This window comes from Elephantulus edwardii, unplaced genomic scaffold, assembly GCF_000299155.1.
Source record: "Elephantulus edwardii isolate Elephantulus edwardi_28Jun2011 unplaced genomic scaffold, EleEdw1.0 scaffold00030, whole genome shotgun sequence".
NCBI lineage: Eukaryota > Metazoa > Chordata > Mammalia > Macroscelidea > Macroscelididae > Elephantulus > Elephantulus edwardii.
In genome coordinates this window covers 5,945,358-5,959,696 of record NW_006399780.1, presented here as the reverse complement: position 1 = coordinate 5,959,696, position 14,339 = coordinate 5,945,358, and the positions used below count along the sequence as shown (strand labels likewise).

Genomic DNA, 14,339 nt, shown 5'->3' with positions numbered 1-14,339 from the left:
TTCAAAAATCAGTAAAAATACCTCAATTTAAATGCTATAGATGGCTGCAGAGACTCCTTGGAAAAGATTAACTGTGATTAAGCTATAAGATAGTATTGAAAAGAGAATTTAACGTAGCTGAGTCTTAGCCACAGGTCGCCCCAAACCTGACCCAGCGCGGTGCTCCTGAAAGGACGTGAATGTATGTGTGTCCAGTGTACAAGGCATTATTTTCACGCCATTTGCCTAGACTTGCAGTTTCTAACGGTCAGCTGACTTGGTGGACCGCAAACTGGAAGGCTGCTAGGAATGTGTACCTCGTTACTCTCAGCCAAAAGCAAACAAAGGAGGCCAGAGGAACGTGGTTTTATAATTGACTGTCAGTGCAATTGAGATCCACATACCAGAGGAAATGGTTAGTGACCTCAGCCGAGTTTGCAGTGGACGATCAAGGTGTCAAAGCCAGGCCTTCCAGAGTCAATATTTCTATAGCCCCTTCTCTTTTAACTGTAATAAATAAACTAACCACCTAGTCCTTGTTGCCATAGATCCCTTTGCAGCTCAGGAACTGGATAAGTCATATTTACATCTTCAAAACAAACTCAACTCATTGTCATCAAGTTGGACCTGACTCATTATTGACCCTCCTGCAGGTTTTCTGAAGCTATAAATCACACGGAAAGTGAGTGTCCATCTTTCTCCTTCAGAGCTGCTGGTGGATTCAAACCACCAGAGAGACATTGCCTTTGGTTTTAGTCGCGCAACACCCTATGGAGTCTCTTTCTCTGCAGATTTAGAAGGGAAGAAGTCAGAAGTGGGAAATGTAGCAAACAATTTGGAGATAGTTGAGTATCAGTAGGAAATGAGTTCTCTCATGAGCAGGAGCCAGTCAGTAGATAGTGTAAGGAGAAAAAGGAGGGCGGGGGGAGGATTTTTTGAAGAAGATAGCCTGCTGGTGACTGGAACAGAAATCACTGTGCAAACTCCATAGTGACAGGTGTCAGAGAGGTCATATGGAAAAGGTGACAGGGGCATCCGAGGAAATTGCTTTACCTTCTGCAGGATTCTCTGGAAAACCTTGACTGACCATGGTGCCTGGAAAGCAGCCCATCCCAGTGACATCTGCCACCATTCTTCCCTTAGCGCCTCCACCTCCAAGCCTCCGTCTGTGGCATTCCCCTCAACAGTGTTTCTCCAGAGCCTTCAAGGAATGTCACAAATCCATTGTGGCTGGCCACAAAAACCAAGCTTGCCTTAACCAGGCTGAGTCTTCCCAATGAGCAGTGTTTTGAAACTCGCTCCAGTTTCTTCAAGATAAATATTGTGCAGTGGAGTCAGTTCTGTGAACCTAAAGGACAGTGTAGAACTGCGCCATAAGATTTGTACTTGTTATTTGTTGTGTGCCATCGAGTCTGAACCCCACTCATAGCTGACTCATCAGCGGGTTTTCAGCAGCAGTACATATCATGGGAGGAGGTTGCCCATCCTTTTCCATGGAGTGCCTGGGATTTGAACCACCTGCCTCTGGGATTACAGTTCAGCTTCTTAGAACTCAGCAGACTGTCTCACCTTTCTCACATGGAGCAGCTGGTAGATTCAGACCACCAGCCTTTCAGTTAGCAGCCAAATGATTCAGCATTGCACCACCAGAGAGCCTTTTGAGAGGATACAGTGGTGGAGATGAGAGAGAGTGGGCCTGCAAAGACCATCTATTAGAACTGTCCATCTTTCTAGGCTCTTCTGAGCCTCTCTTATGTCCACTGCTGCTCTGGGAGTGGGCACTGTGAAAGGATTCTTTGAGTCTGTGTATAATAATAGCTCTTTCTCCCAAGCCCTTTTGACTCTAAACTTCCCCAACTTGAGAATTACATAATTGTCACATTCAGGCGAACTTTCCTGTCTGCCTCTGTGGTGGTTTCTGTTGGGTTTGGTGTCATGAGAGCTTCAGCTGTGTTTGTAAGAAGTAACTCATACGAGCAGCTCTTTAGAAAGCAGCTCCAGTGGAACAGTTATTTTAACCGTAGGACCCTAAAAATAAGAGCTTGAAATGATACAGATGATTAGAAATGGCCTATAGTGCTATTCTCTGAGTTTCTGATACCTATATAATGTATACTTAAGGAGCTCTGGTGGCCTAGTGGTAAGAAGCTGTGCTGTAGTCCCAAAAGTATGTGGTTCAAATCCACCAGCTGTTTGGAGAGAGAAAGGTGGACATTCTCTTCTCATGTGATTTACTGCCTCTAAAAACCCAATGGAGGGCCGTCTGTGGGTCTTTATGACTCATTAGTGCACAACAAGGACCTCTCATGGTGTAGTGTGCTACTACATATATTGCTACTAACTGAAAAGCCAATGGTTCAAATCCATCAGCTGCTCCATTAGAGAAAGATGGAGGAAGTCTCCTTGCTAATATGTTTACAGGCTTAGAAACCTATTGGAAGGTCATTATAAATCAGAATTGACTCCCTGGCAGTGGGAACTCTGGTGGCCTAGTGGTTACGTGTTAAGATGAAAGAGAAGCATTTGATAGAAAAGTCAGAGGTTTGAACCCACCCACCACAACACAGGAGAAAGATGTGGTGTTCTGCTTCTGTTAAGATTACAGCCTCAGATACACTAGAGATCTCCTCTGCCTTGTTGTTGTTAGATGTCGTCAAGTTGAATACAACTCATAGCAACCCTGTGAACAACAGATCTGAACCCTGTCCTATCCTGTACCATCCTCATCATTTCTAACATACTTGAGCCCTGCGGTCACCGAGTCAATCTATCCTGAGGGATTTCCTCTCTTTTCCCTTTCCAAGAGTGATGTCCCTGTCCAAGGAACAGCCTTCTCCCACCAATATACACAAAGTATGTGAAATGAAGCTTCATCGTCTTTACCTCCAAGGAGCACTATGGCTGCACTTTGTCCAAGACTTTTGTTCTTTTGTTAGTCCATATTCCGCACCTTTCTCCAACATCACAGCTCAGAGGCATCAGTTCTCCTCCTTACATCTTTATGCATTGTCCTTAATATATAGCAAATGATTTAACACTATGGCTAAATCAGGCACACCTTAGTTTTCTAACTGATATCATTGCTCCTCAGTAATTTGGAGAGGTCTCTGACTGCAGACTTTCCCAGTGCAATATGTCTGCTTAGTAGGGTAGCTATAAATTGGAATTGACCTGATGGAATAGTGGATTTAGTTTGCTTAGGGTAGTGGGGATATATATATGTTTACCACAGTAAGACCATATTTGAAGCAGGGCTTGTTTCAAGAGAAGTTGTTATTGTTGGGTGCCATTGAGTTGACTATGACTGATAACAACCTTGAATCTTGCTCTTTCCTGTGTCTTCACAATCTCTGATATGCTCAAAATCATTGTTATAGTCACTGTGTCAGTCCATCCTGTTGAGAGATGTTAGGATGTTAATCAGAAAATGAGTATTCAGAAAATGAGTATTCAGAAATGCCTTACAAACCTTCTTCCTGCTGGTGTACAACCTGCAAAGGGGGATTTCAGTCTTAGAAGTAGAGTTCTCCTTAGAGCTGTGGCTGGCAGGCATGCTTCTGAAAAAACGAGGGTGTGTACTATCTTAGCTGTGGCCAAGCCCTGTGGACGGAATGCTCTGAAAAGTTGATAGGCCAGTGGGGAGTGTTGAGTGGGCAGCCCAGGCCTGGCTTGGGAAAAGTCAAGAAGTTACCACTGGGGATGATAGAATGTTTTGAATTTGTCTGGAGCCCCTTGGGTCAGACAGTGGGATCCTATTTGCCTTCTCCGTGGGAGGTCCTCAGAGCTCTCAGTGAGAAAGCCAAAGACCTGCTCTTTCACCCCACTCCCTCAGAGTACTGGGGCTGCCATAGCCTCCCCATCTGTCTCCAGTGGGTGGTGGCTCTTCCCTCCAGAGCTTATCTCCTTTTTCCTGGAACTGGCCCCTGGGACCTGGCCAAGCACTTCTGTGCATCCTCCTGCCCTCAAGGTGGGAGCTCTTCTCTGAGACCCAAGGTGATGCCCTGGGCGCAATTGACCTGCCCTTCCATTTCCCACTCAGAGCTTCCTGCCAAGGACTGTTGTCTCCTCTGGGTGGCCTGATCATGAGGCCTGCCTACTCTCCCCCCTACTGCACCAGTCCAAGCTGAGTTGAGAAGCTCCTGGGAGAAGCTTTTGTGATGATTCACTCCTTCTTTGGTTCTTGTTTGTTTATCTATCCTAGATCTGCCTAACCAATGTACTCCGAACCCCTGTGATAAGGAGGGGACAAAAATCTGCCAGGACCTAAAGGGCACCTTCTACTGCCTGTGTCATGTCGGCTGGGGGGGCCGCCTCTGTGATCAAGGTAAAACTTCCTCCCTCCTCACCGCAGTAGGTGCTGCCTGGCATCTGTCTTTCTAGTGTGATGTAAGATGGTTTGTGTGTCCTTGCAAGTGTGTGAGAGCATGTACGTGCATGTGTATGTGTGTATGTGAGAGAGCGAGCCTGGAACCAACATACTGTGTGAGGCCTTTCCCTACAGGCCTGCTGGAGGACCATAGATGCTCCGCCAGGGTGTGAGAGTTGGCCTGGTCTTTGTCCTCCTCTGGCTCTTTCCCAGCCTTGACCCCTCCCACCCACCTGAGCACGCAGCTGCCGTCCCACACGTGTTGTGCCTGAGCTGCCTTGGGGTTCCTAAATGTGTGAGAGTTCGCCTCCAAGGCTGTGTCATCTCCAAGGGATCAGGACCCTCACAACTGACCTGTCCTCTGTGGGAAAGATGTCTCCAGACCTCCCCACCTTATCTGCCCCCATTGCTCCCAGGAGCGTTTCCATGTAGCCAATGTTACATAGGGCCTGGCTTAGCCCTCCTGGGACAGGAGACTCTTTCACTATTGGGAATGCTGCAGTCATAAAGGGTTTGCTTGGAGTAGAGCCAGGCTCTTGAGAGAATCTGGGAAGAACTGGATAGTTCTTCTCCAGAAAGAGGACTGGGATAAAAGGAAACCAGGTCCCAGAATGGCAGAAGGTATTAAGCACACAGTTGTGAATGGAAAAGTTGGCAATTCAAGTTCACCCGGATGTGCCTTGGAAGAAAGGCCTGGCGTCTGTTGCCAAAAAGCCTCAACCTTAAAAATCCCATGGAGCAGTTCTCCTCTAGTTGGTGGGCTGACAGTCACAACAGGAAGGAGCAGGAGCATTCCACCTTAGCAACCCCCGTTCTGTCTAGCAGCCTCGTTCCAAGTGAGTCTGCTGTCCCTGTTGGCCTCAGTTTTCATTGAAAAGGGAAGGAAAATAATGCAATCCCTGACATCCTTGGAATCTGTGAGTGTGATACCAGTCAATAAACATGAAAAAAAATCCCCCTGGGCCTGGTGAAAACATGTTCCCTGGCCATTCTTGTGACGGCCCTCCTCCTGAAGGACAGCTTCTTGCTACCCTCCCTGGTAAAGTGGATTTTCCAGGAATTGATTCTGCCTCAGTGAGGCTCCCAGGGCACATCCTTCTAGAGAGGCACTTGGTCCACACTCTGCTTGGGAAGCAGCAAGCTACCTCTATGTGCTTTAGCACATAGTGGCTTGGTCGAGCCTATCTTTGAGCTGTCCAGTCACACTCAGATGCCACCATCCTCTTGTGCTCACCGGGTGCTGACAGAGCTGAGCCTGGAGAGAATTCCCTGCTCACCCAGCAGGACATGTTTGTAGCTCAGTCTCCATGTACCTTCTGCCCTGATCCCCATGCTCTTACCGCGATGCATTTCTAAGTCTGGTGGTTAAGTCTGTCTGGTTGTCTCCTGAAGAAATCTTCAGGAGTGGTTCCCTTTCACCAAACTTAAGAGATAACCTAGAGATTTAAAGGAGTGAGTGTAATAGCAATAATAAGCACGTTGAGGTGCTATTTCATGAGTGTGTGAGCTTTCTGACTTTGGCCTCTGTCATTGTAGATATCAATGAATGCAACCATCAGAATGGGGGCTGTAATCAAATTTGCTACAACAAGTTGGGCAGCTTCCACTGTGGCTGCCACAGTGGCTATGCTCTGTCTTCCGACAGCAAGACCTGTGAAGGTAAGATCTTTGGGCTAGAAGCCACCCAGACTGGAGCCTGAGCTTCCCAGAGGCCTCTATTCCTCCTCCTCCTCTCTCTCTCCCCCTCTTTTAAGTTTTTGTCTGTTCGTTTCCACAAACGTGCTACTCTTCTTGCCTGTGTTGGACATCATACTTGCTTACTTCTCAGGAGTTTGCTGCGGGTGGGTGGGAGCCTTTGGTTCTGGTGGGCAGAAAGGAGGGAGGGTGCGCTGTCAGAGTGAGCATCTGCCCAGGCATGTCTGTGGTAACAGGGAGATGCTCTCCAGCACCATAACCCTGATATGATTCATGAGGGATTGTGGGCTGGAGCTGGCAAGGCCACGCTTCTTGACTCCGGAGAGGAAGCAGACTGGATTCCTGATGGCTGGGCTTGCAGACGAGCCTGGAGCTGTCTGTATGCTGCTCTAAACTTCGGATGAAGGCAAGAGGTGGGATGCTTCCAGGGAGTGAAAGTCATGCAGGGTGCATACAGGTTGTGGAGACCAGTTAGGTCTTTTTCCAGCTTCACGAGCTTGTGGTCCTACCACGAGCTGTTTTTGTGCAGCTCTGTAAGCCTGGGACATTTCATGAGGGTTCAGGTGCAGGGAGCAGAGAGGGTAGTAAGCTGCTGTAGTCATAACTCCCAACACTCTACTCTATGGCACCTAGTCCACGCCAATCAAGTGCCAAAAGTACCCTTCTCAATACTGGTCTCCCTCAATGTCAGATACTCACCAAAGAGGGAAGCCGTTCAGCCTTGCCTACATTTTTGTTTCCACTTCAAAGAGTCTGGAGCCAGCACAAGGGAGGGAGGTCCTGAGAACACTCCAGAAAGTCACTGCAAACATATGCACACCAGACCCTCTCTTCCATCCCCAGACCAGGAGTACATCTGTAGAGCCTTCTCAGACTTCCACATACCAGGTTTGTAGGGCACAGCGACTCTCTGGCCCTTCCCTTCCTTTCTCATCTAGAAATGTCTAAGGATGTGCTTCTGCACATGTCCCTCCAGAAATCTGAATCTCGTGGCTTATGGCTGCAGGCTGGCTAACCAAGCAAAGTGGGACTGAAGTTACCTGTAAAATGAGATTAGACAGTAAAATGGCTTAGGAGAAATTAGCATCTCAGCATCTAGAGACCGGAAGGATGCTGATGAGTGTCCCTGGTATCAAAGAGGCAGGTGTCAGTCAAGCGGGACCAAATGTCACTTTCTCGTGGATGATGTTCCCCTCTTTTAGAAAAAAAAACAAACTCCATCATTGTCAGTTTAAGTGGGTCATGTCCCTGTAGACCTCAAGTTATTTTTATATCCAAATGAAATTATTCTCATCTTAATGCATAAAAAACCCCATTTCTTTTTGCCTTTCATCTCCTGCAGACCTAGAGAGCAGCTCTTCTCTCATAACAGCCATGTGACCACTCGAAGGTGTGGAGTTGGACCAAGTTTAGGTTCCAGCTCTAGGCTGTGTGAGTTTGAGCAAGTGACTTGTGATTATTGCATTATATTTCATCTTTCAAAAACAAATTGGTAGCATCACATTATTGAATTGTGACTTAGTTTTCTAGTGCTGCTGGAACAGGAGTATCATAAAGCAGATGGCTTTAGCAAATGGAAGTTTAGGCCCTCATGGTTTAGGAAACCAGAAGTTTGAATTCAGATGTCATCACTGGGGAATTCTTTCCCTGTTGCCTCTGGAGGAAGGTCTTTGGCTCCTTTCAGTATCTTTGGGTCCAGCCTTCCTTGGAGATCTACAGGGTCTTGGCATCAGTCTTCTCTCTGAATCTGGGAGGTTCTCAGCACAGGGACCCCTGGGCCAAAGGACCAGCTCTACTTCTGGCTCTTCTTTCTTAGCTTTTGTCATCCTTCCTCTATTCCTCTGACTGCTTCTCTCTCCTTTTGTCTTCTGTGACATTAAAGGGGATGCTGGCTACACTCTAGAAAAACTCTTTACAGATGGACTCAGTGCTGTGATCTGAGTGACTTGGCCGCATCCCACACTTGTCCTTTTACAGCTGATTGGCTGATAACACCAGGTCACATCTTAAGGGATGAGTATATCATTATGCAACTGTGAAAATATATCATTTCACAACTGCTAACCTACTGAGAATCATGGCCCAGCCCAGTTGACGTGTATTTTTAGAGAAGACATTCCATTCATGTCAGATGGGTTCTGTGAAATGATGTGTCTAAATCATTCAACACAGTGCCTAACCTATAGTTAATGCTCAAGTCATTGGAGCTTGTTATCTTGTTATTACTTGAAGATAAAAGATAAGCCATATTTATAATTCTCAGCAGATTGAAGAAAATCTACTTTCATTAACTTAGTGGTTTGTGGCTTCTAATTGCCTGTTGCAAATACCTGTGGAATTTTTAGAAAATATAGAAGTCAAATTTCTATACCAGGCCAATAAAATCAAAGTATCTGAGGGTAAGTCTTAGGCACTGAGTTTATAAAAACAACTCCGAGGTGACTTCATTGTGCAGCGAGGCTTGAGAACTCCTGCTTCAGTCTTCCTCAGAAGGCCTATGACCCTTTAATCATTCATGCTGTTTTCCAATTATTGTCACCAGCTTTTTTTCTTTTTCACTTTTTAAAAATTGTTTTGCATACAGTTATACATTGTGATAGTTAATGTACATTGTTGTTTTCAACTTTTAATATACATTGTGCTTATACAATAATTCTGATACATTGTGTTTTATGTGATTACTGTTGATCTCTGTCTTTTATCACTAGTTCTTTTAAGTCCCCATTGTGTCTTTCCTAGTCCTTCACCCCCATCCCACATCTACCCACCACCTTCTGCTAGCCTAACTAGTTCCCCTCCTCCTTGTCCACTTCCTTCTCTCCTTCCCCTTTCCCTTTTTGAACCTTCATACATATCTTGCTCATTTATCCTCCTATTTTCACAGTAGTGGCCTTATGCAATATTTGTCTTTTTGTGACTGAGTTATTTCACTAAACATACTGCTTTCTAGACTCTCCCATGTTGTGTCATATTTTATTAGCACCTTGTTTTTCTTTAGTGCTGTATAGTACTCCATTATGTGAATATCCCAAAGTTTCTTTATCCATTTGTTTGTTAATGGGCATTTTCTTGCCGTTGTGAATAACATTGCTGTGAACATAGGTGTATGTATCTCCATTACTATCTCAGGTCTGATTTCCTTGGGGTATATTCCTAGCAGTAGAATAGCTGGGCCATATTGGATGTCTGTGTTCAGCTTTTTGAGGGAATGCCAAACTGCCTTCCATATTAGTTGTACCATTTTACTGTCCCACCAGCCGTACATTGAGAGGACTCAAGTGCCTGGACAGAAGCACAAGGGGAAAGTTACATTATTATCACCTTGTATGCATGGCCATTTTAACTGTGGTGCTGACAAAAATTAATGAATATACTAGAGACTACCAAAGAAGAGTACTGAATATCTCACAGACTTCCAAAAGAGCAAACAAGTCTGTTTTGGAGGAAGTTGGACCACGGTGCTGTTCGAAGGCAAAGGATGCTGAAGTTGGGTCGCATCTGCCTTGACTATGTTGTCAGGAAAGGCCATTCCTTGGTAAATGACCTTGTGCTTGGAAAGGTGGAGAGACAGAGAGGAAGACCCTCAACAAAATAGATTGACGCAGTAACTCTGACAGTGGCCTGGAGCATTTTAGAAATGGTGAGAATGGTGCAGTATGGAGCAGAGTTCAGAGGTCAGGTTGGCTCATGGCACCTAACAACAACAACAATTAAAAGAACAAACAAATTTGTCTTTTTAGTAGGAAGGCTGGGGACCTCTATATTAGCTGATGTTTTTCTTGGCTGCCAGAACAGGAAGGGACTGGGTCAGTCACCTTTGTGGCTGGAAACTCAGACTGTGTGGCTGAGTGGGCTTGACCTGGCTCTCCAGGGAAGCAGAGCTATTGCCATGACAGCTGAAGGGGTAGGCTGCAAGGTGAAGGCAGTGCAGGTGGACTTGGTACCTTGCTTTAAAGTGGACGGGATTATTTTTGTAATTGTCTGTATATATTGCTCTTGGCAGGCTGAATTTTCCACATCCAGTGCCAGAGCTCCTGAGCTGTAAATTCTTTCTTAGAGGAGCTTGACAAGTATTTCCCTCACCCACCGCGTCCAGGTTTCCGGGGTCATTGTTGTTACTGTAGTCAGCTGAGGTCATAAGCTAACTTGTTAACTTTCACAGTGGGCTGAATGGTAGGAGGTTGGGAGAGTAGAGTTGGCCAGGATGCTGTGAGGGCAGAGACAGAGGATAGAGCCTAGTGGTGGTCCACACTGGAGCCAGTGGGGTGCCAGACTCCCTGCTGTGATACCTAAACAGTGGAAGAAAGCAATGATGACTCAGAAGGGAAGCAGGAGCCTCTGATAACAGAGGGTGGAGACAGTGGTGTTTTCAGGTTCCACCCCATTGTTTCACTTGTGGAAGGAATGAACAAGCCCTTCATCAGCTCAGGATGCTGCAAGGATGGGCATAGTTTGACTTACGACCTTGCCAGCAGAGACCTTTCCACAATTTTGGCTTCCTCAGAACTGCTGTACAACAGTAGTTTTCAAAGTATCTCCCAGTTTGATAGCACTAGTATTTGTGAGAAGTGTGTATTCCCCCGGCCCCTTTCTTTGTCTCCAAAGTGCAAAACTCCAGAGGTGAGGCTGGCATTCTTGCTTCCCTGAGCAGCCTGCCAGAGCATCTGCACTCAACATTCAAGAAGTTCTGTCTCGGACAGAATCCCCAGATGGTGCAAATGGTTAATGCTAACCAAAAAGTTGAGAGGGTCATGTTCAAAGACACCTCAGAAGAAAGGCCTAACAATCTACTGCATAAAAACCTGCCATTGGAAACGCTGTGGAGCGCTCAAGGTTTCTGTGAGTCAGGACTGACTCTGTGAGCAGTACTGAACTAAGGAGTGGCCTGGTGGGGGCCGACTGCAGCCAGTTCTTGCCCTTTGAAAGCTCAGTAGTTGACTCTGTGCCTGCTGAGACTAGTCCTTTGCGGAACTTTTCTTGGCCATTGACTCAGGAATGCCTAGAAGCTAGGCTATCTGTACCATGGAGCCAGCAGAGGCTGGTAAAAGTCTCAGGGTTGTCCCTAGGATTTTTCCTGCTATTGTGTAGCAGGATCTTATCAAGTGAGATCACAACAGGGCTGTTCTCCAGCTGAGAGGGAGCTGAGCTGCTGTGAATGCCACAGTTGACTGTGAGTTAGGAATCCTTGTGCAGTGATGGCCCTGTGATAGGGAGGCCTGAGGGCTCTCTGGGAGTCAGCTGGGAGAACGAGCAAAAATAACACCAGAGCTCTGGGAGCCTGGTGGGCCAGGAGCTGCACTGCCAATCCAAAGGTGGGCAGTCTGGCAGTCACGGGGGTGGGGGTGGGGGGACTGGGGGTTGCAGAAAGGCTAGAGGGTCATGGCCATCTCAATTTACCCCCTGCCTGGGCTTAGCCAGCAGTGAAGCAGTTGTTTATAAGATCAGGATCTGATCTTGGCTTCCTATAGGCCTCACCTGCTGCCTGTGCCACTGGGCAGCTTAGAAGGGCCCACGAGTCAGTGAATCTGAGGATTGTACTGATGCAGCAGACCTTCCAAGGTCTGCTAAGGAAGAGGGGAGGGAAGGGGAATGGAGTGCTAGCCCTGCTCTGAGCAGAACCAGTATTAGATAGTATTTTCAGATTTATGGCAAACCTATGTGTGTCACAGTAGAACTGTACTCCATTGTTTTTCTAATAACTGGTTTTTCAGAAGGAAATTGGACCTTTCTTTTTGAGTGCCCTTGGCTGAACTTGAACCTTTCCCTTATGTTATAGAGCAACATTGCAGAATCAGCTTAAATAACTGCAAAGAACATTTAGGGAGGGGGAGTGACATCCTCTTCCTAAACAACATGCCTCTGGAAACTCTATGAACTTTGATAAATGTCAATAGTTGTAAAGGGGTTCAGGCCTTTTGTTCATAGGGTCACTATGAGTCATATTCAACTCGAGGGCAATCAATAATAATGACAACAGGGACCATCCAGACTGGGGACTTTCTGTTGTTACAGAGTGACCCAGAACAAGTACTCAGTCTTATACTATTGATTCAGGGACTGAAGGTTGCAAAACTTGTAACTGTTTAAAAAGACCATTAAGGCAATTAAAGGCAGGGTATTTAGAAGTAAGAATACAGGTTGTCAAATTGTTATTGTTGTTATGTGCACTCGAGTCAAAACCAACTCCGAGCTGACCTTCTAATGAGTTTTCCTAGGCTATAAATTGCATCTCAATGTCAAGAAAACAAAGATTCTTACCACTAGACTGATAGGCAGCATCATGATGGATGGATAGGAGAGTAAAACCGTCAGCAGCTTCATCTTGCTTGGATCCACGATTAACACCAGCAGACAGGAAATAAGGAGAGGCATTGAACTGGGAAAATTTGCGGTCAGGGGCCTCCAAATTATTGAGGAGTAATGATGTCAGTTTGAGGACTAAGGTGCATCTGATTCAGGCCATGGTTTTTCTGATTACTTGCTATGTGTCTGAGAGCTGGACAGTGAATAAGGATGACAGGAAAAGAATTGACACCTTTGAGCTGTGATTTTGGAGAAGAGCATAGAATGGCCAAGAGAACAAGCATAGGTATCCTGGAGAGGGTGCAGCTGGAGTGTTCTTTGGAGGTAAGAATGATGAGACTTCACCTCATATACTTTGGACATGTTGCTAGGAGGTAATATTCCTTAGAAAATGATGTTGGCAAGAGTGGAGGGTGCTGAAGGAAAGGAAGAACCTCAAGCAGGTGAATTAACACAGTGGCTTTTGTGTGTTAGGAAGTGTGAGGATGGCACAGAATAGAACAGGGTTCAGATCTTTGGTTCAGAGGGTCACTGTGAGTGGTACTCGACAGCACCTAACAACAATAAATTGCACAAGAAGAGACTGCTCTTTTCTTTTTTTTTCTGCAGAGCAGCTGGTGGATTCAAACAGTGTACCTTTGGGTTGGCAGCACAGCTCTTTGCCATTCGGTCACGAGAGCCTCCCTACCAAATCTAAATAATGACTAAAATGTCAGACAACTTACAGAAGGAAAGATACAGATTTATTAGAGAAACTCCTGCGGGAGAACATGAATGGCCTAGGAGAAACACAAGCATGTCTCCTTAAGCAGCAAATGCTCAGAGATTTCCTAGGATCATTTCTCACAAGGAGGGAGTGCTTTTCAGGAGTAAAAGGAGGTGTGATGTTTGCACATCTTTGGTTGAAAGACTCCAGCTCTCCCTCCTCCTCTGAGTACACACACAACTTCAAAAAGGACCAGGATGTCTGGGAGATGGTAGCAAGATTTGATTATGGGACAGTGATGCTTGTGTGTGGTCACTCTGACCTTTGGTTCAAACCCCACTGCCTTTGCCATTTTAGGTCTTTGTTGTTTAAGTGTGTGACCCAGTTTCCTCCAGTCTTATTGTCTCCTGAAAAACACCTTAGTTCTGAGTTTCTGAGACCAAACCCCTTAGATGTTAAGATAAAACCCTTTTTTTTTAAATTTTTTTTATTTAATTTAGGTTGTTTATTTTTCATTTCAATGAACATCTACAGAGATTTTGGGATTCCATTCATTCATTGTTGCACCCTTCTCCCCGCACAAACCCCTCCTCCCCGCCCCCCCTTTGCTCCTCTCCTTGAAAAGCAAAAGAAAAACTCCCTCATTGGTACACAATCCCCCCCGCCCCTCCCCAAACCCTACCCCCTACCCCCAGCTATAATCCACTCTGCAGCCCTCATTGCATACTCCTATGATAAAAATAATGCCCTAAAATATAATACTTTTAGACTATTCTCTCCCCAATGCCATAAACATATTTCATCCAGTTTTTCTCAGTCCCTTTTAATGTCAGGCCCTTGATGTTTTTCATAATTTGTGTATATTTTAACAAATGTTTAGCTAGGTATGTGCCAGTAAGTGTGTGTAACCAAATTGCCTGAAGCGGTGTCTTTTGACTTTTTACCTTCCAAGTTCCCTAGCTCAATGGCATCAATGGCACATGCTTTTCAGTTTACTATAGGCTGGTCCTGGGACAACAGATAAGACTTTTTTTTTTTTCTGGTAACCTGTTTTTCCTCAAACATGTCTGATTCTGGAGGTCCATTTAGATAACACTGTATCTAAAGTTCCTACTTTTACATCTTACAGCTTTTTCTCTATAATGACAAAGACCCTTTGGGACGATATATTAGATATCCCATATAGGCCACACCTCAGAGAACAGGGATGCTGTCCTTGAGGTGTATGGCCCAAGTCAGCTCCCCGGTGAAAGAGACTGCTATTGGAAAGGCAGCTCATAGCAATCAACA

General features: G+C 45.7%; 1 protein-coding gene across 1 annotated transcript in view; it reads left to right on the top strand.

Annotated features, from left to right (window-relative positions):
- Nucleotides 1–14,339, top strand: part of GAS6 (growth arrest-specific 6) — a 98,330-nt gene that overhangs the window by 48,867 nt on the left and 35,124 nt on the right. Inside the window, exons 8-9 of the mRNA XM_006883962.1 lie at nt 4,181–4,303; nt 5,882–6,004. Coding sequence (XP_006884024.1) covers nt 4,181–4,303; nt 5,882–6,004 — 246 coding nt within the window. The remainder of the gene's footprint in view (nt 1–4,180; nt 4,304–5,881; nt 6,005–14,339) is intronic.